This window comes from Pelodiscus sinensis, chromosome 5, assembly GCF_049634645.1.
Source record: "Pelodiscus sinensis isolate JC-2024 chromosome 5, ASM4963464v1, whole genome shotgun sequence".
Lineage (NCBI taxonomy): Eukaryota > Metazoa > Chordata > Testudines > Trionychidae > Pelodiscus > Pelodiscus sinensis.
Genome location: NC_134715.1, coordinates 54,151,940 through 54,179,783, shown reverse-complemented (window position 1 = coordinate 54,179,783; position 27,844 = coordinate 54,151,940). Strand labels below are relative to the sequence as shown.

At 38.4% G+C, this 27,844-nt stretch overlaps 1 protein-coding gene across 8 annotated transcripts in view; it reads left to right on the top strand.

Moving 5' to 3' along the window:
* The window catches only part of LRBA (LPS responsive beige-like anchor protein), a 559,238-nt gene that overhangs the window by 393,181 nt on the left and 138,213 nt on the right, over window positions 1-27,844 (top strand). For all 8 annotated transcript variants that reach the window (XM_075930022.1, XM_075930023.1, XM_075930019.1 and 5 more), the window contains 2 exons: window positions 13,348-13,488; window positions 14,621-14,740. In XM_075930022.1, coding sequence (XP_075786137.1) covers window positions 13,348-13,488; window positions 14,621-14,740 — 261 coding nt within the window. The remainder of the gene's footprint in view (window positions 1-13,347; window positions 13,489-14,620; window positions 14,741-27,844) is intronic.

The following is a 27,844-nucleotide window of genomic DNA, read 5'->3' as shown; positions in this document are numbered from 1 at the left end:
AGAAGACTGGATTCTTTGAACATCAGTGTTCTTTTGTACACATGCCCAGTGGTATCTCATGTTTCTGTGCGGACATAAATAAAGGCAGAGTTCCCTTTTACCACTGCTGTCTATGAAGTACAACACAGAGCAAATGCCTTACTTGTTTATTTTCTTCATTTCTTCATGAGTCTATCTTCACATTCCATTTATTTGGAGTCTTTCCACCTCATCGAATAAAGGGGAGGAGGGAGAGAGGGGAAGAAAAGGAACTCAAAACTCCTATTCCACTGTACACCAGAGAAAGGGGCTTTGTGTCAACTATGGCATCTAATGGCAAATGCCAAACCCTAAAGTACTCTGTGTGCAAGTCCTCCTCTGTCAGGTTGTGCAAATCCAGGAATGCTTGTATCAAATAATGTTTTCTAGAGCATTCCATACAGGTCATTTCAAACTTGGAGGTGACTGTCACTATTCAGGCAAGTCTAGTAAGCCAACTTCAGCCACGATGGGGCAGTGAAAAGAAGTTGGAGAGAGCACCCTCAGAGGCAGAGGTTTCAATGCTGATGACTTCAAGATCTGTAACGTCTGCAGCATCAGATGCCTTAGGCCAGGTCTACACTAGACCTGGAAGGTTGGGTTAAGGTATGCAATTCCAGCTACATAAAATAACTAGCTGGAGTCAGCTTACCGTAAGCCAAGCTGGGCGTTGTCTTCACAGAGGGAGGCGGATGGGAGCAAATGCTCTGGTCAGCTTGCCTTACTCATCATAACTATGAGGAGTACTGGTGCCAACTGGAACTTCCCTCAGCATTCAATTTAGCGGATTTTATCTTGACCCACTAAATCAGACACAAGAAGATTGATCTCCGGCACAGCAAGCGAAAACATGGCTTTAGTTAGTACTGACAGATTTAGCTCTGGCATGTGCACTGAATGCTCTGGTGCTTGCATCCCGGGCAGTAAGGTCAATACCTCTGCCTATGCATAAAGATAATGCTCCCTCAAAAGTCATGAAGCCCAAATATACCTCTAAATTTGAAGGGAATCCCAGAAGGAGGGGACACAACATAATTCCCAAAAGGACAGATCATCTGCGTTATTGCCTAGCCTGGGAAAGGCAAAGTGAACAAGAGATCTGGTGTTGACTTTGATACAGTGTTCATGATGGACCCCACCCAAAGCCCAAGCTATCCCCCAATTTTACCACAAGCACAGTGTAGAGAATTGAGTAGGTCACAGATGCAGTGGCAGAGTTTGGCTATGACAGTACTATAATATTTCGCCCTAATCTAGGACACACTGTATTTGGATCTCATTCTTCTTTTTAGAAAAAGGCCAATTAAGGGAACTAGTTTATGGTACTTAAGCCTAAATTATAATCTCAACATCCCATGTGGTAAGGTTCTGCCAGCATCAGAGTGAGTGAATGAAGTATGTAGGATGTCATGTACAAAGCCATGACCTGCCCTTAGGTTGTTGTCTGAGTAGATACATCTCACAAAGATACCCTGAAGCCCTAATTTTTTTTTATTTCATGTATAAGATTCATATTGCGTTTAAACTTTTTGGCTTTTGGGGTTCAGGGAGCAGAATAGGCTAACCTGTTTCCTGCTCTGAACAGGAACTTCAAATGCACTGTAGGCCATCGTGGCTCAGATCCTTTAACCTGGCCTCTTTCTTATGTGTCTTGGACAGTACAGGACTGCTACAGAAAGCACCCCTCCGCCTTTTCTGGTGACACACCTAGCCCCCCTCTCTCAATGACATTGGTGATGCATAGCCATCCAGAGGGAGAGTTGATGGTCATCCAAAGGACTGGAAGGGTATAAAGTCACTAGTCAGTATTGCTTGCCTTTTCTTGCACTTCCCAAGACCAGTCTAGAGAGGCCTGTGAGACACTAAAGCTAGTCCCCTCAGGTTTTATTAAGTATGATGATTTCTGGGCAAGCCATCTCACGCTTTTGTGTGTGTATTTAAAAAAAAACCCTGTGTGTCAGGTCACTTATGAACTTTGTCTATACATGGTAGTCAGGGGCTTACTTTCAATATTTTTAAACACATATTTAATTAATTATTCTCAAAATAAAGATATTCACTTTTTCTTCAGACGCTATTGTTTCAGCCTCTGGTTTTGTATGTTGCAGGGTCACATTTGCTGTATTTATAGTGGGGCTGTGGATGAGTTCATTTTAACAAAAGCTTTCAAGTTTTATTTTGGAAAAATATTAAAATGGCAAAACAACACAGAATATAAACTTTGAGTACTGCTTGCATTTTTCATGGTTTGATAAAAATGAACTGATACAGAGAGAATCAATAAGAGCTTAAAATAATCAATTTTGTCAAATGGTCACTGAATTGGTTTGGGGGGGGGGGGAGGTTGGTACTCTTTTTGCAAGAAATCTAAAAACCTGTTCTCTGTCCACACTGTTGCTCCTCATGCTGATGGCTAGAATATCAATTATACGTTATCTCTATTTTATAGCTTTTCAGCTATAATAAAGAATAATGAACCGGAATTTCAAATTACATCTTTTCAAAGTGCTGTTTAAATTCCCATGGAGTTCTCTGTAGTATCATAAAATACTAGAACTGGAAGGGACCTCGAGAGGTCATCAAGTCTAGTCACCTGCCTTCATGGCAGGACCAACCACCATCTATATCATCCTTGATAGATGTTTATCCAACCTGTTCTTAAATACTTCCAGTGATGGAGATTCCACAACCTCCCTAGGCAATTTATTTCAGCATTTCATCACCTTGATAGTTACTAAGTTTTTCCTAATGAACAACCTAAACTTCCCTTGCTGCAATTTAAGCCCATTTTTTCTTGTCCTATCATCGGAGGCCAAGGAGAACAATTGTTTTCCCTCCTCCTTGTAACACCTGTTTAGATACTGTCCTATTAATTGTGGCCATAAACCCCAATAGTTGAAGGCAGAGCTTTACCATCCTGGTAAGAAAAAAAAATAGATATTCTTCATGCAAAGCTCTGCAGGCACAAGAACTGGGTCTCCAACATAATAGACACCAGTCTCATCTGCCACTGCACCACACTGCCTTTTGGAATGACTATATTAGCTAGGATGATCCAGTCTTTAACCACTGTATATCATGCGTCTTTCCCAGAGACAGGGATAAAATCCAGGTTGCTTGGCTCCCAATATTCTGCTGCTGACTAATGAGTAAATAGTTAAGAAAGTTCTGAGAGTTTGTGTATCCAGTCATCCTATCTATTCAAATGGGTTAGCTAATTACTCTTGTAGCTCAAGTAATAAGCTAGGGATGTGAAGATTGAGGTTCAAACCCTGCTGCTGATCAATGTGCAATGATGGTAAGTATGGATATGATTTTCAGAATGAGAACATTACTTTAAAATAGGTTTTTGTACTAAAAAAAACTGTGATGATTTAAATTATGGTTTGCGTAATCAAAATCACGTTTCAATCATTTGTTGCACATTTTGCTTGTTACCCACTAGTCAATATGTACTTAATGAGTCCTCATTCTGCCTAATGCATAGAGGATGTAAATCTGTTATAGCTCTCAGCTTGAGAAGACAGGTTTTATAACACAAACTCTAAAAACTCTTGCTTTAGAATACTGAAGGTAACTGGTTCAGTTCCAGGTGTGGACATGACGGTTGCCACCATGCTTACAGGCACACCACCTTGACATGTTTGAAGGCTGAGAGGTGTGCTTTATCCTGACAAGGAAGAGTAACTAGATCTGCTGGCATAATGAAGTCATACATTCCCTGTTCCTACAACTGCTCCTGTCTGTATTCAGTTTCTGGAAAGCCTTAAGGGCCAATGGACTGTTGTGGGACAGGAATGGTGACAAAGACTGCTTCAGGGAGGTTCCATCAGGCTCACACGTTGTTATTGCTAATAAGGGAGGATTACTCTTGATATATTTATTTTCTGTAACTTTTATAAATAATTTCCTCTTTCCATTCTTTCTAAACAATAAGGTTTATTTTGCTGTTTTGAGCTAGTGATTATTGATCAGTTTATCTACTCCAGATTTAGTAACCTTTTTTTCATAATTCAAAATACTTCTATGAAAACACATTCAAGGCTTTAGCCCTCTAGACCATTTTCATTAGGGTATAGTTTTACATGGCGAAATAACGTGTTAGCTTTAAGTACAAATCTCAATTAATGTTAGCTTACATGCACATAGTGGGTAAGTGATAGTGGTGTCACTGATATGTCTACAAATACATAGTTACCTCTTTTTTTAGGTCCAAGACAATTTACGCATTTTACCTTTGCCATTTGAGTTGTTTTTTATGTTATCAGTGGGCCATATTCTGCCATGATTGGTGAAACAAAACTTCCCATTGATTTGAAAAGCAAGTTTTGCTTAAATATTGATGGTATAATATCGAATGTATTTTCAGGACTATATAGGGACACTTGAAACATGCATTTGAGACATAAAGCCCATTAGAAAAAAATATATTGATCTATAATTCAGTAGTTTTGGTATTTTTTCAGATTACATTAAAATTAATTTTAGAAGATGTGGAGATAACAATTCTATGCCATTTTATCCATATGCAGTAATGAAAAAAAATCCAAAGACCCTGGATTCGATATAAATGTTCATCACAGTCTGTTGGTTATTCTTGTCAGTTAGATAAAGGAGCCGATGAGAAATAGTTGTCTGCACCCTAAACAGTGCATACAAGTCTTAAATGAGCCCACTGGAGGCCATTTATCTGTGTCTCCTCACCAGGATAAAATAAAAAATGTTTCAGTGAAAAATCCATTTACATCTCAAAGTAACAGCAAGTTTGATGTAGAGGAATACCATTGACTGGCTTTTATGTCTGAGCATACACACATCCTTGCAGACTCAGGATGATCCTGCATGGTTTCAGGGACCAATTATGTGATATTGCATTTTTTTCTCCATTCTCTTTGTGAATTGTTTTATTATGGTGAGCTTTGGTGTACATATTTTGTAGTTCACACTTATTTTTTCTCACTTGCATGTGAAACTTGTTGTATTATTTAATTTTTATTAATTTAATGTATTATTATTTGTAATGTATTATTAAACTTATATTTATTGTTTAACTGTTCTCTTCCAGAATTACTAGTAAATTCCAGAATTAAAAGTAATTCTGGAAGAGAACAGTTAAACAATAAATATAAGTTTAATAATACATTACAAATAATAAATTAAATTAATAAAAATTAAATAATACAAGTTTCACATGCAAGTGAGAAAAAATAAAGCTCACCATAATAAAACAATTCACAAAGAGAATGGAGAAAAAAATGCAATATCACATAATTGGTCCCTGAAACCATGCAGGATCATCCTGTGTCTGCAAGGATGTGTGTATGCTCAGACATAAAAGCCAGTCAATGGTGTTCTATATATGTCACAGACACAAACACTTAGTTTGTTGGACTGTAGTGCTAGATATCAGATAATTCTTTGAGATTCCCTTATTCAAAACCATCTGTTATACCTATGATCATGTATATAATGATATGCTTGTGTCACTAAAAGTACATGGAATGTGAACAAGTGCCAAATGGATAATCGCTTGATTGTTAGAGGTACATCACTCCAGTGATTTGCAAAGGAGGCAATACAGTTACAAGAGAGCCAGTTCCTGAAGTGAAAATTATTTGAGTCCACTCTCTTGTTATGCTAATTATGGGACAATTCTAATAGAGAATCTTAGAGTTACTCAAATCAGGAGCCCTAATAGTCTTCACAGTCATGCTAAACCTACTGTCTTCAGATGTAGTACTGACTGTAGTACTATGTAGTTAAATTATAATCTTCACACATAGTCAGCAGGCTATGGGAGGCTCAGTCTCTCCTGGCACCGCTGCTTTCTCCGGACTCTCAGTTGTGGGTTTTGGCAGGGGAAGTTTTTGCTATATTATGCCCATGCAGGTTTGGGAGTGACTGAGGAGGCTATGCTATTCAGGTTCCTGGGTTCATCAGTAATCTCCCTGGACTTCAGAGATATTATTGATGAACTCAGGAAACTGAATAGCAAATGCCATCTTTTTGGAAAATGCATGTATTTTCAGGGTGAGATGCTTCCCCGCCACTGGAATACATTTCCTCGGGAGGTTACAGAATTTCCATAACTGGAGATTTTTAAGAACAGATTAGACAAACATCTGTTAGGGATAATCTAGATGGTGCTTGATCCTGCCGTGAGGGCAGGGGACTGGACTTGATGACCTCTCAAGGTCCCTTCCAATTCTAGTATTCTATCATTCTGTTTCTTGTAATATAATTCTTTACCACCAACTAGATAACTCTTTGAATCTCTTCATAATGCTTTCTCTGTCTGTAAGTAGTATCATTGTCCTTGAAGCAAAACATTTGTTGCCACCTTACAACTATATCCTCTAAGTCTTGTAATTCCTGTTTTCCTTAAGAGTATTCTGAAACATGCTGACATTATCTGATTTCTTCCCAATAACCCCCTTCTCCCAAGGTCATCTTTTATTATATTCACATTTGCTTATCTTCCTGTTTTCTTAACGTCAGATTATGATGTTCATTAATCATTTTTAGTCACTCGTTACTTGTTAGTTAGTTCCTAAATTGATTTTGTGGGTCTATTTAATTTCATGATCTATTAGGTTTTAGCTTTTTTTATTCCTGATTTTAGAATCACTCCTACAGATTAGGCAGCTTCTAATGAATAAACCTTTTCTTACAATATTGGGAGTACATTCTTACTGGTCAGTTTGATTCTCTCTCATTTCACACTCATTCTGAATTTGCAAAATGTCATGAGACATCATGAATGGCAGGGAGGCAAGGATAACCAAGACAAAGAGAGACATACATTTTTGTAGCGTCTTAAAGTTAACAAAGGATAACTATGGAAGGGAAAAGACTCATTTCTGCTATGCAGACTTCTTTGGTTTCATACAGTTCCACCAGAGAACCTGTCATAAGTAATGGGGGATTAAATTAGGATAGCCTTCCTCATCGAGGCCTTCCATGCTAATTATCTCCACCTACCCAAAACTTTGTCCCACAATGTGCTCCAGCTATAATAGCAAGGATGTTTTAATTGTAATTCTCAAGATATAAACTGCCAAACTTGTATCTGAATTGAGGAGGAGGAGGCAGGAAAAATGAAGGAGACAGGTAAACTTTGATAGTAAGAAAAACAACATAAGCCTCTTTGAAAGATCTGATATTTCATTACATACTTAGGCTAAAAATACTTTGGCAGACCAGAAAGCCACTAAGCAACAGTTCAAGGAACACTAATCATAAATAAATTGATCCTGAACTTCTGTTTTTTTTAATTCTTTTTCTGCCTCATCTGACTTGCTACCTGAAGTTTTGTAAATGTAATTTTCTGCACAGTTGAGTTATGCTTCTCAGCATAGTTGCTAAGTATGATCTTTGTTCTTGCTAGGATTTATTTTTGAGACCACTATCTGCTTTTTATTACTGAGGTTTTTTATGGATTCATAGAATTTAAAGCCAGAAGGTACCATTAGATCATCTATTCTGACCTCCTGTGTATCACAGGCCATTAAATTTCACCCTTTTACTCCAGTATTGAGCCCAATAACTTGTGTTTGGTCACACGCAAATCTTCAGGAAGGGTACCTAGTCTTTATTTGAAGACATCAAAAGATGGAGAATTCACACTTCCTTTGATAGTTGGTTCCAGTACTTAATCATACTCACTGTTAAAAATGTGTGCCTGGTTTCCCATTTGAATGTGTCTGGCTTCAGCTTCCAGCTAATGATTCTTGTTATGATATTCTCGGTTAAATTAAAAATGCTTGTTAGTACCCACTATTTTCTCCCTTTAAGGGATTAATACACCGTGATTAAGTCACCTCTCAATCTTCTGTTTTATAAATGGATTTAGCACCTTAATTCTCCAAACATAAGGCATGTTCTCCAAACCTCCAGTCATTTTCGTGGCTCTTTTCTGCACCCATCGTAATTTTTCAACATCTTCTTTCAAATGTATATGCCAGAACTGTGCACAGTATTCTAGTATTTGCCTCCCCAATGTTGTATACACGAATATTTGTATTCCTATTTACTAATCCCCTAGAGTCACTACTTTCCAAGAAACATTCCCCCCACTCTGTAAGTATGGCCTATCTTCCTTATTCTTCCATGTAGAACCTAGTGTTTTAATAAAGCTAAATGTATTTATCTGAATGAGCTCAGCTCACCAATCATACCACACTGCTCTCTGGCTGCCCTCTTTTCATCACTATTTACCATTCTGCCAGTTTTCATCATCCAGAAATGTTATCAGAAGTGATTTCATATTTAATTTTTGTCATTACTCTATTACTGTCTAAATCAGAGTGGCTGTGAACAATCTTAATTTATATGAAGACCTGGAGCAGTGTTTAATAGCAGTGGTCTTTAATGCACTGACTTGATTTTGGATGCATTGAAATTACTAGCATAAATAGAGAGAATCCTTAAGGCATAGTAACTCAGCAGTTAAAATGTAGTCTTGTTATAAGCATTCAAGTTTGACTTAAGTGTCATTTCAAATCCTAAAATCGTTCACTAAGTTTCCAGAAAGTGTTGAGTCATTGTGGTAAGGCAAACAGAGGGAGCATTTCTTAGAATCAAAGGAAATTGGGCGTTCATACCTTTTGAAACATCAAAACTCATGAGAAGCTTTGGCTTAGCTTTATGTTGCAGTATCCAATGACATTTGTGGGTTTTTTTCCAGTTACTATTATAAATACCCCCCCCCCCCAAAAAAAAAAGTTTAGACACTTAAAATGTTGTCAGTAGGACTGATTGGAATGAAAAACTCATTTTCCTGGACATGAAGGAAGACAGACAAGATGAGTGTGGTTTCTTTAGGTCACAACATTATGAATGTCCAATTCCAGTTTGTAAGGGATCTCCCTCCTCCCCCCAGTACCTGCACAGGACATAAGCAACTTGCTAAATTGGGACAACTTGAACCTTACTTCCTGACTTATCCCACTGGGTCCCTCAATTGCTGCAGTCAGTGAAAAAACCCATCACATCCCACCCCAATCTGGCCACAGCTAATCCAAGCATGACAGATATATGAAACAGAGACACCTTCCCCAGAGGCAAATGGCATACTGCCTCACCAACTCAGTCACCAGATCAGGTGTTGCTTCTCCCCCTCCATGACCAGTCCTTTTCCTCCACTCCAAGGGTGGAAGGACCCTTAAAGGAGCCATAACCTCTTTTTCCTTGGTGCCCAGACAAACACTTGAAGTTGCAAGACATGTGAGACACTTTGCATTTGAAAGAAATAGCAAATTTGCAATGGACAAGTGCATGTTTTTGGCTTTTGTGCCTAAGTTTATCCACAGATTTGCTTACAGAGGAAGACAAGTTATTTCAGCAACCTCATACATGACATAGTACCTTTTCTTTCCCTCTTCGCTGCACTGAATAGTTGTATTATAGTATGTTTTGAATGTCATGTTCACCTCATGCATAGCAGGTGAAGCCCCCTTCGGGAAGGCTAGACCTCAGCCCCACTCCTGCCCCGCTATGGCCGCAGTCTTCAGTGTTCCCTGGCCCAAATGCCCTCACCTCACCTTACCAGAAGAGCAGCAGGTGTGTCCTAAGAGATAAGCCCTAAGAGAGCTAGTAAAAGCTGCTGCTTTTCTTGTTCATGACGAAGGAAAACAGAAATATGTAGACCTGTGGATAAGAATACCTTTTCTCCAATCTAAAAACCTGTACAACATTACTGACCATTGAACTGCTGTCCAAAAATCTTCAATTAGTGGCCTAATGATTGTTGTGCCTCTCTTTCTGGCAATTCATGGCCCATTAGTTTTGAAAAGTACACACTTTTTGTTTTTAATAAGAGACAAGCTTACATTTCAGTATGAAAAGGAATCCAATTATAAAAGTAATTTAAAGACAACACAGATGCCATCTTAAAATAAGGCTTGCTAAAAATCAAAACAGTATGTAGGAATGAAAGCCACTACATACCTTAACTAGGAGTATAGCATTAAATAAGATATTCTCTGTTGTATTTTGGAGTGTGTGGCTATGTGATAAACACTGTGGAAAGTCTTATTTATCTAGATGAGGGAAGTGTACAAATTATATTCTCTGATAATGGTCTTTGATTCTGAGACACAAGATGCAAAGCAAGTGAAAATGCAGACAAGACGTGCAATTGCTCCAAAAAGTACAGTATGTAAAGCAGTAAAATCAACACAAGATTAATACAGGTACCCAATGAATACAACAACACACCATAGCACCAAACCATATTTTAAATTAGCAAAAACACCAAATAGAAGCACATTGTAATTGATTCTTTTTCAGCAGTCCAAATCTGCTTTGTTCTATTTTAAAGGAAGGAAATTTTAAATTGATCCAAAAGCCAGGATATGCTATAGCCAATTCTAGAGCAAAAAGTATTTAAAAAAATACTGTTACATGAAAAACACGTTAGAAGTTGAATATTTCTGGAAAGATTGGAATCTCCATGCTCTCAATATGTGTAGGTTGAGTATGTACCTCTGGTAGAGAGCTTAAGATCATTAGTCCTTTTATATTAAACAAAAATCTTACCACGTTTCTCTTCTCCTCATACCACTAATAGGAGTATCTGATCATTTAATCTACAGAGTAGGATGTACTTATTTCATTCTATCCATTTCTGTAACAAAAAATGTAATTACTGAGGATGCAGGCTATAGCTTTCAGTTTGTCATTTTGCTCCGATTTGTAGCTGGAAAGAAACCATGTTAGCTAATGAATAACTTTGCTCACATCAGCTTAGTGTGGATTTCCTCTTTTTGCCATCAGGAAGAAAAGAGAGCTCCTTTCCCCAACCTCAGTAGGTAGCAGTTGTTACCTGTTTATTTCCAAATATATGCATTACTGAGAAATTTGGGTTAACATTTTAAATCAAATTTAGCCTTAGGAAGGATTTTTGAATAGCCATTATATACCTTGATTACCTCTATGGCTCAAGTGTAGTTAACTGTTTACTGCACTTTATAGCATTGTTGAATCACCTCATCTGTTAAAGCAGTTGTCAGAAAAATATGGGCCAGCATGGTAGAATGTATTAGACCAATACATTGTCTCCATTTTATTATGAAGCTGCTGAGGAAGCTGTGATATACAGCGCTGTCATTACAGATCTATTGTTAGAGGGGTTCCACAGTGTTTTGTGCACTCCCATTAATTTATAGCAGTAAACAATATGTAGCTCTCTGACTGCAGCAAAGCAGAATCTTTTAATGAGGTGGATGTTATTACCACAATAAATCAGTGCATTCGTGTAATGTATAATTCAATGTGTGTATTCCCACTGTAACTTCTCTGAGTAAGCTGATAGTGTATCATTGTCAGTGCACAGCTCTGTGGTTTGGTTCCCCCCTCCCTGCTAAGCTTTCTGTCATTTGGGGACTTTTTCTTTATTTGCTTGAAAATAAATGTGGCATGTCTTGATGATTGTCCTGTTGCAGGCTTCAGAAACCAACTGTAACAATAACAGTGGGAATCAATACTGTGGATTTTAACTGTATGGATCTCTGTGTTATACCATTTTTTTCAAAAGAGAATGAAATCAATCCTAATTGGTTTTAGCTTTATATTCAAGGAATGTAATTCTATAACTATTGATTTGGGGCATACTCATTTGTAGGGTAATAAAAATAGGAGCAAATTAAGTGAAAACTTAAAATGCTACAGTACTATACAGAAACAGAATTGATTCTATTTTTAATTCATATAACTTTCCTACAAATGATCTTATTTCTCCTTCTTTCCCCTCCAGCGTAGCTAAGCCTTTAGGGAAATCTGTGCAGATGGATTCCAAAATGGTTCTGTAACAAAGAAGATAGTTCTTAGAGTCAGTTTCATTCTTCCTTGGAATACATTTACTAAATCAGATAAAATCCTTTTCTACAGCAATCACTCCTTTAAAAGGTTTACATTTCAAATTAGTGAACTGCAAAAATAGTAATCAACTTAAGATGTATTCTTTATCCAATTGCCAAGTGAAAACTGCTGTAAGAAAGAAAATGTAAGATTAGATCTTAAATCCTTGTTTGATCTGACATCTAGAAGAGAAACTACTTGCAGCTGATACATTATATCAGATGCTATCTGCAAGTAAACATACACTTTGATAATAATAATAACATAATACAAATATTTCCAAAATATGAATATAGTAATGGACATTTTTTTACTTAGAGTCTAAATTATTTTTTCACATGACCCAAGGAAACCCCTGCTTTCATTGACTCAGAGCTGGATTATTGATTGTCAATTTTGCTTTGAAGCTCTCCCTTGAATGTTTGTTTGTCTGACCTCGTATGTATTAAGTATATCTGTTTGTTTTTAGTAACATAATACATGTGAAAATACTTTTTGGCAGGCATATTCTTTAGTTATAACCCAGCACTTCTGTAATCTTTTTATATGTCCATCAATTAATTTTATGGTATAAGAAAATGCTATTCTATATACATCTCAGTATAGGTAATGAAAATGATCAAATAGTGCCCATGTGTACTAAAATACTCGAGACCTCTTAAAAGTATTAAACATGTAAAACTGTTTTAAAAACCATTGAATCTTCATATAGGAGTAATCCTAATGAAGAAACACATGGCATGTTTTCAAAGCTTTGTATTTTGCATTAACTAAATTCCAGGTTCAGCAATGTTTATAAAAATGTGGTAAGTCGTCTTGGTCATTTTGCATATTTAATAAACTCAGTTTGATATTTTTTTTGTATCACTACTTTCTAACATTTCTGTTTCACTAATTTCTAAAATTTATTCCTTTTCCTTTTCCTGCATTATATGCAAATATATTTTATTCTTTAGGTACAACTTCTCTTGGAAGAAAAATAGAACAAATAACATTAACAATAAGATACCAAACCAAAAAAATCAAACACTAATACTTATATCTATATTCCAGCTACACTGTTAACACTGCCTTATACTTTTGGTCAGCCTGAAACCTTTCCTAAAACATGAAGTCCAAAATCATGTTTCTAACTCTTGTTCATAACTCCTTTAATTGTCTTAAAAAAAAAAAAACACCACATGGCTAGCACCCACTTCATGTAATACTGTCTGTGAAATGCTTGTTAGTGATGATCACTGCTCAACTGAAACTAGACTATATTGATGAAACATAACAGCTTCTTTCATCATCTTTGTGTATATATTGTCCAAGTTTGAAATCCACATGTCTCTTCACCCCATTCCAACTCTATCTGCTTTTGCAAAACACAAACAAAATACCCTGGATAAAACATTTGCGTGCATGCTAATAATTCTGGTAGCAATGACATTGCTGATTATGATGTGATAATTGTCTTCTTTGTTGCAGCCTGTTGGTGCTCTAAATCCAAAAAGAGCAGCATTCTTCGCAGAGCGATATGAATCATGGGAGGATGATCAGGTTCCAAAGTTTCACTATGGCACTCATTACTCAACTGCAAGTTTTGCACTCACCTGGTTATTGAGAATTGTAAGTAGATTCTTTAAAATACATTTTGTTTTAAATAATAATGAAAACAACAAATAATCAGAAGCCATGAGAAAATTAAAACCCAACAGAATATAAGGGCAATTGAAATTTTGAAGTAATTGATCAGAAACTTTTCAGTTTTCGAGGATAAAATGTGTTCCAAACTCTGAACATCATATTTTAATTTTTATGGCATAGCTTTCTCAAATTACTATAAACACTTTTTTCTTTCAATATGCTTTACAAATAGATTTCATTATATTACGCTAAATAGGCTTAACTACTGTTCCTCACGTGATTTTTTTTCATTGAAGTGTAAAAAAAAAAATTGTAAATTCTTATGAATCTATTTAATTTTCATCCCTAAATTTTAAAATGAGATTCCGTAAGATGATTAAGACTATTCATTGTCATATGTATTTTAAAAGATGTTGCAAGATATATGCAGGTAGCTCTATGGATGCTACGTATTGATAATATATTAGTTTAACAGTGCATGTTTCTGTAAAATTGAAAGGTGATTTATCTTCTAGAAAGTAATTTCTTTGGGAAAGCATTAGCAGCACATCATTAATTAAAGCTTGTTAGAATGGTACAAGCATACGTAAATCCTTGCAGTAATTTATAGTGCTTAGCTAATTTCAAGCAATTACCCACTAATATGTGCTTAAGTGTTCTTTAACTAAGAGGAGGCTTTTAAATCTTTCAAACATTTTTCTTCTGTAAATCATAAATTACATATTAAGCCATAACAATGGTAAAATTACATTGTGTTAAATGTTTCTTATTTATATTAATAAGAACTTGAACAAAAAGCCCCGATTAAGCCCGTAATTATTTTTTGAAACACTTTACTTAAAAATAAGCAAAACCCACCCAGAACCCCAATAATAAACATATTCATCTTTTTTTCTTTATATATTTAAAAGCATAGCAGAGTAGAACTTAGGGGGACTCATATGCAAAAAAAAGACATGTCTGAAATATTCCTCAGGTGGGTAGCAGAAGTAACTTGCCCCAATTACCCATTCATGCACCAGGAAATGAAGTAAGAGAAACTCTAACCTCCAGACACAGCAATTGCAAATATTCACATTTCTTTCTAAAAGTATCACTTCATTTTCTTTCACAGGAACCCTTTACAACTTTTTTCCTACAAGTACAAGGCGGGAAGTTTGACCATGCAGATAGAACTTTCTCATCAGTTTCAAGAGCATGGCGCAACAGCCAACGTGACACTTCTGATATCAAGGTAAAATATTGTTGTCAGCTTTTGTAAAAGCTGTTAACACATACTGCACCGTATTAAACATAAGTAGGCCTGAAGAAGAGCTGTAAATTGTCCAAAAACTTGTCTCTCTTAGCAACAGAAGTTTGTTCAATAAAATAAATTATCTCACCTATCTTGTCTTTCTGAGCTCCTGGGTCTACCAGAGCTACAACAACCTTGCAATCATGTTTACTTTTTTTTTTTTTTTTTTTTGTAGACAGGATTGGTAATTTTATCTACTAAGGTTGCTTGACACTTCAATTTTAGTCTTTGTTTTCTGTTCCTTATAGCTTTGCCAAACTTTAATGTAGTGGTCCCCAACGTGGTGCCCAGGTCCCCAACATGGGCTGTTCCGGCCCCGGGCACATGGCGTATGGGCGGCCCCACTCCTGGGCATGCAGCACAGTTGCAGCGCCAGCCCCAGGAGTGCGGCGCATGGGTGGTGCCAGCTTTGGGCACGCAGCATATGGGTGGCCCCGTCCCCAGGCGCGTGCGCAGCCCCGCCCCGGGCACCCGGCAGCCCCATAAGGTTGGCGACCACTGCTTTAATGCTTTGGGTTGAAATTTTCCACTCTGGGTACCTGCCTCCATTGGAAATTTTTTTTTTAGGAACATTGCAGCCAAAATAATAGAGCCATTTCAGAGAACAGTAAAAGGGAAAAAATTGTTTTTCCCTTTTAAAACAAATGTAGTGCCTTTTTTTAAAGTGCTCTAATCTCTAAAGCCCCTTTCCTTTGGAACAGGGACTTTGTCAGAGACCTTTTGCCATTACCACGAAAATTTCCCCCAAATTTGACCCAATTATAAGCCTCTGAAAAATCACATACATAGTGGCAATACTCACACTTAGAAAAAACCTTCTTGCAATAGTTCTGTTAACGCAAATTGCTAAACACACAAATGCTCCAACTTGAAGTTGGCAGCAATAATATGAATACCATTGTAACATTCCAGCATCATAACAGTGTACTAGCACACCATTCTTTTAGCGAACCAAAGGTGATGAGACAGCTGATGGTCCACAAATGTTCTGTTCTCTCGCAGGCACTCCAAAAGATCACTATGGTCTAGGCTGTGGTTAATCCTGTTTCATGGTTTTAGAGCTGCCACAAATATTCTTAAAGATATCTGCCTCTGTCCGTATCTCAACTTCCTCACTCTGATAATGTTGGGGTGGCTGTATCCTATAGCTTAGTATATTAAAGACTTCAAATTTATTAGCTTATATGTCAGTTGGTTATTATAGCAATCCTCCAGCTGAACATTGCTGATGTTCCTATCCTGAATACACAAACTAGAATGGACTGATTTCTTGCAGTTGTCTGTCAACATTTTAAGCACACTTTATCACAGCATTATATGTTATGGTAACTTGTGACCTAAACTCACTTCTGGTTAACTAACTGATACTGAAGCTTATAGGTCTCATATTCTTATGCTGCAGTTTCCTTGTATTACTGCCTTATACCTATAGTTTATCGATATGCTTGTAGGAAGCAACTTTGTATACTTACAGGTTACAGTGCCTACTAAGGATGTTAAATATCATGTAATTCACTAATCGAATAGTTGATGCATTTTTGCATTTTCGATTCGATTAGTTGATAGGGCGGTGCAGCAATGTTTCTAAGGGGCAGCGCCACATGGAGCCCCAGGATCAGCGGTGCTGCTGCTTTGAAGTACCCTCATTTCTCCCCCCATCACCACTTTGCTGCCTCTATCTGATAGAGGCAGCAAGGGGGGGAAGGAGGAAGGGACTAGTCAACTAGTTCCTTAACATCCCTAGTGCCTACCACGCTGGGGAGTTGACTTTGGTTGGGGCCAGTGGTGCTTAAATAATTCAAATAATAATAATCTTCATATGTTTTTAGATCAGAAGTCTTAATCTCCCAGCCTGCAGGCCGTCCCCTGCCACAGCAGTTGCACAGTCCGGCCTAGGAATCCTGGTGGGCTGGGGGAGACATGCATTCATGTCCCCTAAGTCCTGCCTCTTCCTGCCATTGCCCCACCTTCTTCCATTATAATAGCCCATCCCTTGCTATTTCTGCTGCTCTGCACCAGCCCTCCCGTGCCCCCAGTAATCCCTGAGGCCATGTCCTGCAGCAGATGGGACCTCGGAGATTTGAGACCCTCTTGTTCTTTTTTAGCTCAGCTATTCATTTTTAGCGTTCTTAATTTTTCCTCATGGGCCTGATTAATTACGGTTCTATGAACCCCTTCTGAGATGCTTAGCTGCTGGAAGTGTTGAGATTTTTATTTCTTAAGGTGATTTGTTTAACAGAACAATTTACATAAGGAGTGGTTCCACCTTTTTTCAGTATTTTTTTTAAAATCTGAATAGGTAGTGTTCTTAGTAGAGAGACATTGTCATGTGCTATAATGTAGGCACCAAATAATTGTATATCTATGTTCTTCTAACAATCCCATGGTAACATAATATCAGAGTGGAAATGGCACATTGAAAATGCCATATTCTCTTAGGAACTATTTCCATTATTATACCTGTGTGCAAATTGTATGAAACTGAAGTAATGAATAATTTAAATTTAAATAATTTAAATCAAGAGCTACAAAGTAAGTGGCGATATTGGCCATGCAGAATTGCTCCATGTAGCTTCATATAGCAACCTACATTGTGCTCTTGCCCCAGCTCCTATAGAAAATGTTTTGCAATATTTAATATGCTTTTCAGTAGCTCCAAAATGTATATTTTTCCAATGAACTTTGTGCTTTCTGAGGACAGCATGCAAAAAACAGTTTCACAAACAATATATGATGCCCAGGGCACTTAATGTGATTGGCTTGTGCACATTTAAATATATTACAGCAGTTCTTAATTGTTCTTCCTTTTTGTAGGTTACATTTTACTATGTGTGAAATTGTTTGTGAAGCTTGTTTGTAAAGCTTCGGATAGTCATTACTTTCACTACTTTGTGTGTGAAATAATTTACAGGAGTCAAAGGCTAAGCCCAGACTTAATCTAGAATATTTTTCATATTTCCTCTTTAGATTTAAAAATTTCTTGTATACTTGTCATAAGGTATTTGGCCCCTTTATTGTGAAATGGGCACAGCCCAATCTGTAATGGGTAAATTGTGACTTTTTTCTGAGGCCGTGGGGCACTAGGTCAGGTGGTAACCTGAAGAGTCCATATAAAGGCCAGCTAGAGCTAATATGAACAGGTAAATTTCAGGAAAGCAGGTAGTCTCTGTAGCATGCCATGCTGTGGGAACAGATGCTAAAGACCAGATCTATACAAAAGACTTAAGAGCATTGCAATACCAATATTTTGGTGACCTGCTGCTTAGTGGAATTAATTACCTGGAGTTAGGCACCCAAGCTGCTTATACAATGCATAGGAAGTGTTAGGTGCCCAAAAATGCCAACATGAGGAGTGTGGAGCTACCTATCCTAGCTAATAGGAAGAAATGGGGCATAACAAAAGGAAGTTAGTTGCTGAAGTACTTACTTCCCCTTGGGACTCCCCTCCTGGAGATAGGCATCTAAACCAGGTTAGTCATTTCTCATAAAACACTGCAGAGGAGGAAAGGTTCTTTTGCCCAGTTGTCTAATGGTTCAAGCATTCACCCAGGATGTGGGGGAGCCAGGTTAAAGTCCCCACTCTTTCTGATACAGCATATGGACTTAAGCAAATTCTTCTGCCTTCCAGGACTGTGACTTAACCACTGGGCTGTGAGGTATTCTCAAGCAGGCAGGTGGAGACTGTCTTTGCTGTTGAAGCGTTTCCACTTTTTATAAATAAACACTCACTGAGAAAAATAAGTAAGTGGCTGACTCTGTAACCCCCTGGTTGGAACACTCCCCTGGAATGTGAGACCCCCTCTCCCCCCCCACACACACCTTCAAATTCTTGTTCCATTGAACTTATAAGTATTCATACAAAGTGGTACTGCTGCTGCAGGAGATAACCTCGGGTTGAGTTGTGCGTGGAGCCTGATCCAGTAGGCATGTTCTGAGTGTGCCTACTGCATTGGACCCCACAGGTGAGAGAGTTAGGGGAATGCTCAGTTTGTGGCTTCCACTGGCCATAGTCACGAGCTAGGCACTGGACATCAAGATAGATGTGGCATTGTGCATGCCCACCGCCAGAATTGTGGAACCCGAAAGGGACTTTACCAGTTGGAACGTAGGTGCCTAGGGAATGTAGGTGCCTAAAGGTTTAAGTAGTAGCATCTGAATGGGTATTTTGAGGACCTATATGTGGTATTTCAGTGCCTAAAGGAGCAGGCAGACACCTAAATCCTTTTGTGGATTTAGGGCTAAATGCTCCCAAGCAGATGGCCTATGAGTGAAGCAGGGAATAAAGATTCTTCAGCCAGGAATCCCTGGTTCAAGACAATGATCTGGAGGGAGTGAGGGAAAAAAACTCTGGGAATTGTAAGCAATGTTGGAAAGCCAAATTACTTCATTTTGTTAGTTTTCTATTCTCACAATAAATTATGTCATGAGGCAAGAGCATGACATCCATTCTTCCCAAGCGCAGCACCTTGTAGCACAGATTGATGATGTATTGTGGAGTTCTTAAAGGAGAACTCCACATAATATGTTTATGTAAATCACAGAGAACAAAAAAATAAGAGGTTTGCTCTTCATCCTGGTTGAGAAGTTAATGAACATTTAGAGCCATCAAATAGAAAGTTGAGAGAGAGAATTGTGTTGGTTTCCTTATGAAAATAAATATGAATAATTCATTGGAATCAAACTATTTTGATCTGTTGCTCTAATGTAATTTGGTAGTCTTAGTATTTTGTTTGGAGGTATTGAAAGTTACATCACAAAAAAAATTATACAGGCTAGCTTTGGTGCAATTTGTGTCAGTTGATATCCCACCGCAATAAAGAAAGCTAAAGCATATGTGTGGTCACAACCAATCCTTGTCATTATGCCATGAAAGCTTTGGGATTTGTGATCAAAGCATCAGACTAATCTTACATTGCAGTATAACCTTTGGCTGAACCTTTCAAATTTTGCATTAAACCTTGTTACCTAGCTCTTCTTTACCTATCTCTTTAAGCAATGCAAATGAATACTGTACTTAGTTGGTAAATTGGAAGAAAGTGCAAACTGCAAATGCCTAGCTGGTCTGTCATTGTTATTTACTTATCAGCTCCGCACTGATGCTTTTATAAATGCTGACCATATGTTTTTTATCCAGAACTGAGTGTTCTGTTCTGATGAATACAAATATATTTAATTTTGTAAAACTACCTTTAAAGTATTGGACAGACATGAACTTTGACTCCGTTAACTACGCTTAGGCTGTCAGTACAGATCATTTTGAGCTGTTGTATGAAATAGTAAATAAGGATAGTCCTGCAATCTTTAGGAAGCAAAATGGTCTTGATCTGGAATTGCATTACAATTGCACAATGCAATGTCAGTCTGTTTGATAATCAGTGCTTGATCTGCTGTTACCTGTGGAGAGTGAAAGAGATAATTGGATTGACCAAACTTCCTGAGTTTTATATATTATACAACACTGAATTCCAGTAGTTGAAGACTGAAAGATAATATGAATTTTTATTAATTATTTTTAAACCACATTGATTTGTGTTTATTAAACACAGCTAAATTTGGTTTTAAAGTGGTTACTCCACAATGGTGATTGGACTGTAAGTATAAGATCTTTGAAGCGAGAACAGTCTTTGTTCTGGTTTTGTATAGTGCCTGGCAAAATAGAATCCTGATTCACAACTTGGGCTTTCAGGGACTACTACAATACAGATAATAACGATTATTATTGTTCTATGTGCACTTCCTTTAAATTGGTTTTCTGGATGAGCATTTTATTTATTACATGGAGTCATGGAGTTTTGACGCATTGTTAGTTAAAACCCCTGAACTTTGGTGAGCAGCATGCATGTTGTGGAGTACTAGGAGGAAAATATATGAAAACCCCATCTATTGTATATTCATGTATAAAATTTGGGGAATCCCAAGTCTTTGTGGAAAGACTGAACTACCTGTCCTACTCCAGTGTCCCAGGTTGGGAGGGGGATTAAATGGAAGCCAAACTTGTTACCTTCTGTGTCATAGCACAGAAAAGCAAAGTAAGATCGTGATGGCACTGGGTGTCTGGATTATTTTATTTGGTGTCAGAGTATTTTTGAATCATATGAAGGACATTCACTCATCCTGTATCATTCTACTGAATCAGACTGGAGGCAGTTTAACGCTCATGAACAGAAATACCTTCTTGGTGAGCTAGCTGCAAGTTTAAACTGATGAGCATTGCATGGTTTAGGCCAGTGGTAGTCTGAATCTGGGAAGTCCCTCTGCTTTAGGACAATATTACTCACCAGGTGTAACTGGGGTGCCTTAGGCTCTTAAGCATGATCACTAGGTAAATTGGTGCAGGAAAATGGATATACGTTTTTTAAGGGGGCATAAAGCCCAAATGATATTTAAAATAGTTTTTCATCTTGTCAGGAATGTCCCTAGTGGGCAACAGGTTTTTTCAGTAGGTCAGGAAGCATAAGAGGAGGCTGAAAATTAATAGGAACTTTTACTATTAGTGTTCTGGAGTTAAAAATAAAATGTAGGGGCTAATCATTAGAAATACGGTAAGGCCCCATATCTTAGTCTCCACTCACGTTTTATCAGGTAAAATTTCTCTCTCATATACAAAATTTGGGGAGGGAAGGTGACAAGGAAAACCTACTTGAATCCCCAGTTTTGAATGTGAGCTTTCACCATAGTAAAAAAATTTGAACTTCAGGTCAGCAGCTTGCAAAAGTTGCTGAAGAATCTTAAGTTCCTGCAAGGTCTATGAGCCACATAGGAAGAGTGCCTCATTTGCAAAGAAAAGAAAGGACTATGCAGCAGACACCTTTTTGCTTCTGACCGTCAGCTTTATCAGCCTCTCAGCAAGTGAAAATGTCATGTTTGTTGAAATTACAGCAGCAAATCTGCAATTCACTGTCACGCTGAGTCTGTGGAGGTTCCTTATGGCAGGGTTTATCAAACGCTCTAGATTTAGAAATATTTTGTCACACTTTCTCTCACAACTTCTAACTCTGACTATGAGTAGGTGACGTTTTATAGCTATAGTCTTACTTGAAATAATGAAATGAGAACTTCCAAGGTTCCTGCAATTAAAGACCTCCAGAGCAGGGTTTCTCAAACTGTAGATCTTCAAAGGTTGTGAAAAATTTACATTTTGGGAGGTGGAGTGGGGAGGAGAGAAGTCTGTACCAAAAAATGCACATCCTCAGCAAGTTGCTAGAACTTCTATAAATAACAGTATTAAATTGGCATCTGCATATGTGCCTAGATGCATTGTATGCAAAACAGTCATTATGCTAGACAAAGTGCAAGTAGCCAAACACATAGAAAACATGTAACCAAACTACAACGCTGGATGTGTTGGTTATAATCATGAAGCTCCATGGGCGCTACCAAGACTTGGTTGCTGGTCTTGCATAGGCAGTTCAGTATCTGGTAGAGTTTGTATAACTCTCTCTTGAATGTGTGATATGCATCTCTCTCTGTCAAAAAAGCGTAGGGACTAAGACTTGGTATGCTACCGACAGTCACTATAACCACGGCGCTCAGGGTTTGGAAAATCCTGAGCAACAAATCATATCCACTGAATCCCCTGTGTAGTCAGTCCTGTATCAATGGGAGAAGCTCTGCTGAGGTCAGAGGAGATAGAGTTTTTACTAAGTGCTACAGCAGTGGCCATTGCAGTGCTGTAAATATAGGCAAGGCCTCAGTCCATTACAGCTGCTGACTTGGGGACATACTCCTTTTTCTTAAGCTCATGGCTTAGTTTTGGGGGAATGGGTTCATTCCCTGTGAATGACCAAGATAATAGCCAGTACATGTTCTGCTGGGTGCCATACAAGAAATCAGAAGACCCAGGTTTATTATTCACAGCTTTGCTATTACAATGTGTTACCATTGAGCAAGCTGCTTTCACCTCATTGCTTCAGTTTCCCAATTGTACAAAGAAGATAGTGATAATCCTTTTAGAGTGCTTAGAGAGCCAGGGGTGAAAAGTGCTTTATGATTTCATGAAAAGGACAATGGCACATTACTCCAGTGGCGGTTCAGAAAGAAAGTACAAAATGGTTTTACATGGATGCAAAACCATATCATATAGTGTCTTTGAAATGCTTTCAGCTGAAGATATGAAACCTTCCACGTTGCAATTCAGTCTCTATTTGCTAAGGCCTTTAATAATCCATCGTGGGTGGCAAGCTTAACCTAATTTACTGAAATCTTTGGGCACCTAAATGAGCTGAACTCTTCTCTAGAGGCAGAATGAAATATGTTCTGTTTATGCACAACAGGGAGGCACATCTGTCAGCCAATGTAGAAATTGGTCTTCCCAAGTGCAGAAAGGAAACCTGGCTTTGTTTGTTCTTGTTCTGTGCTATGAGGGAACTGAAGAGCTGTGTGGGAACCATAAGGATTTACCTTTGTGTGGGATTATCTTTCTGATAACGCAAAAAGGAGAAAGAGATGGATTAATAGCCCCTTTATCTAATATGATATTCACTTAGAAGCACTGGGCCATTGCAAGACAAATTTATGTAGCAACAAGATCCTGCTACTTAATTTCTCTAGATAGCTAATGTCTGCCTCGTTTAAATCACTATAGGAGTGCCATTTAGCTTTATTTGTAGAAGTGTTCAAAGTTCTTACCTTACCTTTGTCATCATATCTTTGTGTCACAATCTGCTGCTGATTTTAAAATAATTTTAAATTGTATATTTTGTGCTTTTAAGAGTCATGGGGAATATCTTCCAGTAGCAAACAGCCTTATTCCTTACAATGAATTGTTTGGTTTTTAATAATTTGGGGTTTCTGCTGTCATAAAAATTTACTTTTCCAAACTTCATAATTAGCTATTATTCTGATATGATTATGATGACAATTTTTTCTCATTTGTGGTTAATTTAATCTTGGAGGTGAGGGATGGGAGCTGTAAACATTTCGTAGCTTAGATGGAGGTCACTTACTCTGAAAACTTGGAGAAATCGCTTTACCTCACATTATAAAGTACCAAGGTAGCATACTTCTGAAAATGTATATCCGGACTAAAGTTAAGTTCTCTCGTTTCATCTTGGCTTTTGCTCAGCCCCCAGCAGTTCTATCAAGGTCTTTATAGTGCTGAAGTGATATGCCCCAGAAGTAAAAGCCTACAGTCTCAATCAGAAAACTGTAATTTTTAGGGAGTTCAGAAAAAGGCAATAGAAATTATTAGGGACGTAGAATAGCTGCCATATGAGGAGAGATTAATAAGACTGGGACTTCTCAGCTTAGAAAAGAGAAGGCTAAGCAGGGGTATGATTGAATCATGACTGTGAAGAAAGTATATAAGGAAAAGTTATTTACTTGCTCCTATATCACAAGAACTAGGGGGTCACCAAATGAAATTAATAGGTAGCAGGTTTAAAACAAATAAAAGGAATTATTTCTTCACATTATGCATAGTCAATCTGTGGAACTTTTTGCCAGAGGATATTGGGATGATTAGTATTTTAACAGGGTTCCAAGAAGAACCATTAGTGATTATTTTTGAGAAGTCAAGGAGGATGCATAAGGTTTAAGAACACTGAAGAAGGGCAAACATAATCCTTATTTTAAAAAGGGAACCAGGAAAATTACTGACCAATCAATCTAACTTTAACTTTAATACCTGGAAAGATATAGGAACAAATGTAATAATTTATAAGCACGTGAGAGATAATAAGGTAGTAAGTAACATCCAAGATTATGTCAAGAATAAATCATGCCAGACCAACTTAAGTTCCTTATGGTCAGGGTGACAGCCTAAGAGATGGCAAAAAAGTAGATACACTATATCTTAATTTTAATAAGGCATTTGACACAGTCATTCTTATAAGCAAACTAGGGAAATCTGAAGAAGTGGGCTGTGCCCACAATAGCTCATGATACCATCTACATGTTTTGTTAGTCTTTAAAGTGCTACCAGACTATTTGGGTTTTTTTTAAGTTCTTTCTTGTACAGACTAACTCAGCTATCCCTGAAACTAAGGAAATATGGTTTAGATTAAATTACTGAAACTTAGATGCACAACTAGTTGGAAAACCATACTAAAAGTAGTATTAATGATTTGTTGTCTAACAGGGAGGATGTACTTAGTTGGATTCTACATGGGTCTGTCCCGGTCAATATTTTCATTAACGGACTGGAGAATATATTTATAAAATTTGCAAATGACACCAGACTGACAGGGAGTCCCAAATATTTGAATGAGAGGGTTAGAATTTAAAACAACTTTGCAAATCAGGGAATTGATCTGAAATCAACAAAATGAAATTCAGTGAAGTGCAAGGTACTATGCTTTGAAAGAAAAACATCAAATCCACGACAACAAAATGAGGAATAACTGGCTAAGCAGTAGCACTGCTGAAAAAGGATCCTGGGATTATACTCTATTGCAAATGGAATACGAGTCAGTAGCATTTTGTAGTTATGGAAAAGGCTTCTGTTATTCTGGGCTGTATTAACAGAAGTGTAGTGTGTAAGAGACAGGAGGTAATTGTTTTGCTGTACTCACCACTGGTGAAGTCTCAGCTGGAGGTTGGGTCCCACACATTAAGAAAGATGTGGACAAATTGGAGAGAGTATAGAGGAGAGCCACAACAGAGAGAGAAGCTTAGAACATCTGAGCTATAAAGAAAAAGTTAAAAAGAACCTGGTATATTTAGTCCTGAGAGAAAAATACTAATAGGTGACCTGATAAGTGTTTCTGGTATTTAAGAACTGCTCTAAAGAAACTGTCATCAATAATTGTTCTTCTTGTTCTCTTAAGGTAGGACAAAAAGCAATGGCCTTAATCTGCAGCAAGGGACATTTAGGTTAGATGTTACAAAAGACTTTATAGCTATCAGGGTAGTTAAGTACCGAGGTTGTGGGGTCCCCGTCAATCGAAGATTTTTAAGAACAGGTTAGACTAGGCGTTGGCAGTGAGCCAAATGTGTCTCATTATGGAGCCAATTATGGCTCTTCTGGAGCCTCAGCTCAGTCCTGCCTACCTCCCCCTGCAGCAAGAGCCAGCACTGGTGCTACAGCCTTAAGGCCCCCCACAAAACTGGAATGCCAGTGCCAATTTCCTGCAGGGAGGCGTGGGCAGATTCTCCCCACAGAATCTGGTGTCTAGGAAACAAGTGAAGTGAAAAATGTCTCCTCCATGTGTTGGTCTTTTTTTCCCCCTTGGCCTGCGAGAAACCAGGAACCAAAAATAGCTCCATGTGCGCTGCCATTTCTTTCCCCGGAAGACACTTACTGGAGACATGCGACTCATGCCTGGCGGCTTCCCTCTGGTGCATATGAGCAGCCGGAGGCCATGTTACACCCAGCATAAAAGCAAGTTAGTGGCCTCCCCAGCCTTTATGGCCAGACTCCGAATCCCCTCACTCACTACCACTGGCCAAACACCTTGCCTGCAGCCCACTCCTGCCCCCTGGCTAGACAGTGTGCCCCCAGCCCACTCCTGTCTGTCCCCCCAGCCAGACACCCTACTCCCTGCTAGGTCCTGCACCCTACCTTTCACACAGACCTTACACCTTAATCCCAGCCCAGATCCTGCACCCCCATCCCTATCCCATTCACTGGCAGCCCTGTCCTATACACTTAACCCCCACTAACCCTGGAACTCCAGAAGAGTACATCTGGCCTTAGGCCTTGACCTTCAGTCCTCCCTGCCCTTTCTCCTTCCCCTCCCCCCATGATGGGGAGTGAGGTGTTTCTGTTGGAGTCCACATTAGTAAGGGTGGGAAGTTTTTTTTGCTTTTCCCCAGCTGATTTTTCTGTGGGCCAGTGGCCCCCAACCCAAAAAAGGTTCTCCACTCTTGCCATAAATAAAGACAATGTTGAAACCTTTTGTGTTGGACATCATTTTTAAATAAAGTAAAATATTAAGCTTGGGAAACAGGTGTCCAATTGGGTCCCAGCCCCCACTGGCTGATGCGTTATAACACTCCTGCACCCCCCCCCCTCACCAAACCTGAGCCCATCATACATCTGAGCCCCCCCATAACCTCAGACTCCTGTACTCCCACATCCCCAGCCCCCTGCCATAACACTCTTGCATACCCCACACCGAGCCCATCATACACCTGAGCCCCTGCCCTGAGCCCCTTATACACCCCAACCCAGACTCCTGCACCCTGACATCCCCAGCCCCCTGCCATAAGATTGACAGAAAGCAGTCTGAATGTGTGCCTGAAGCTGGATTTGATCAGTTAATGATGTAACCTTCAAAGAAATGGGTGAGAAGATAGAGGAGCAGAAGGCCCATTAAATAAAGTCAATGAGTACAGCGTTTCATTTATGCTACTATTAATCATTGTCAGTTATCAATAATATTAAGTTGTATGTCTTCAGTCATGCAACTAGCCATTCTTATTCGGCTCTTTGTTTACCAATTGTTCTGAAGTTTGTCGTAGTTTGGCTCTTTGGTTTGAAAAGGTTGCCGACCCTGGGTTAGATTAACACCTATCAGGGATAGTCTAGGCCAGTGTTTCTCAACCTTTTTTTTTAATAACGTACCCCTTTAAAAAAAAAAACACATTATAAGTGCCCCCAGTACCTTCAGTTTTCAGACACACACATTTTTTTTCTACCATTGCAACCCATCTGTTTAAACAATTTAATCATAGCTGATGGGTGATGAAATTTTTGGGTGTAAAAAGTACAAAAATAATAAAGCACTGTAAAACTTAAAACAAAAATTCAGTTTTCTCTGAATTTCAGTTGTGTTGATGTACTCCCCAGACTTCTCTTGAGTACCTCTAAGGGAACTCGTATCACTGGTTGAGAAATACTGGTCTAGGCCAGGGGTCAGCAACCTTCCCATACCTTTTTTTGTTGTGCCAATATTTAAGCCTCCTGCCCTGGGCTGCGCTGCTCTCTGGAAGAGGGAGAGAAGGGCGTGTCTCTACCAGATACCCTGTAGACCACTTTAGTCAATACAAACCTTTCCGTGGACTACCAGGTGCTAATGGAAACTCACCATTAATTACATAATTATTCCCAAGCCATTTTACTAGTGCTGCACCTGGGGAGAACAGTTGAATTTAAATTATTAA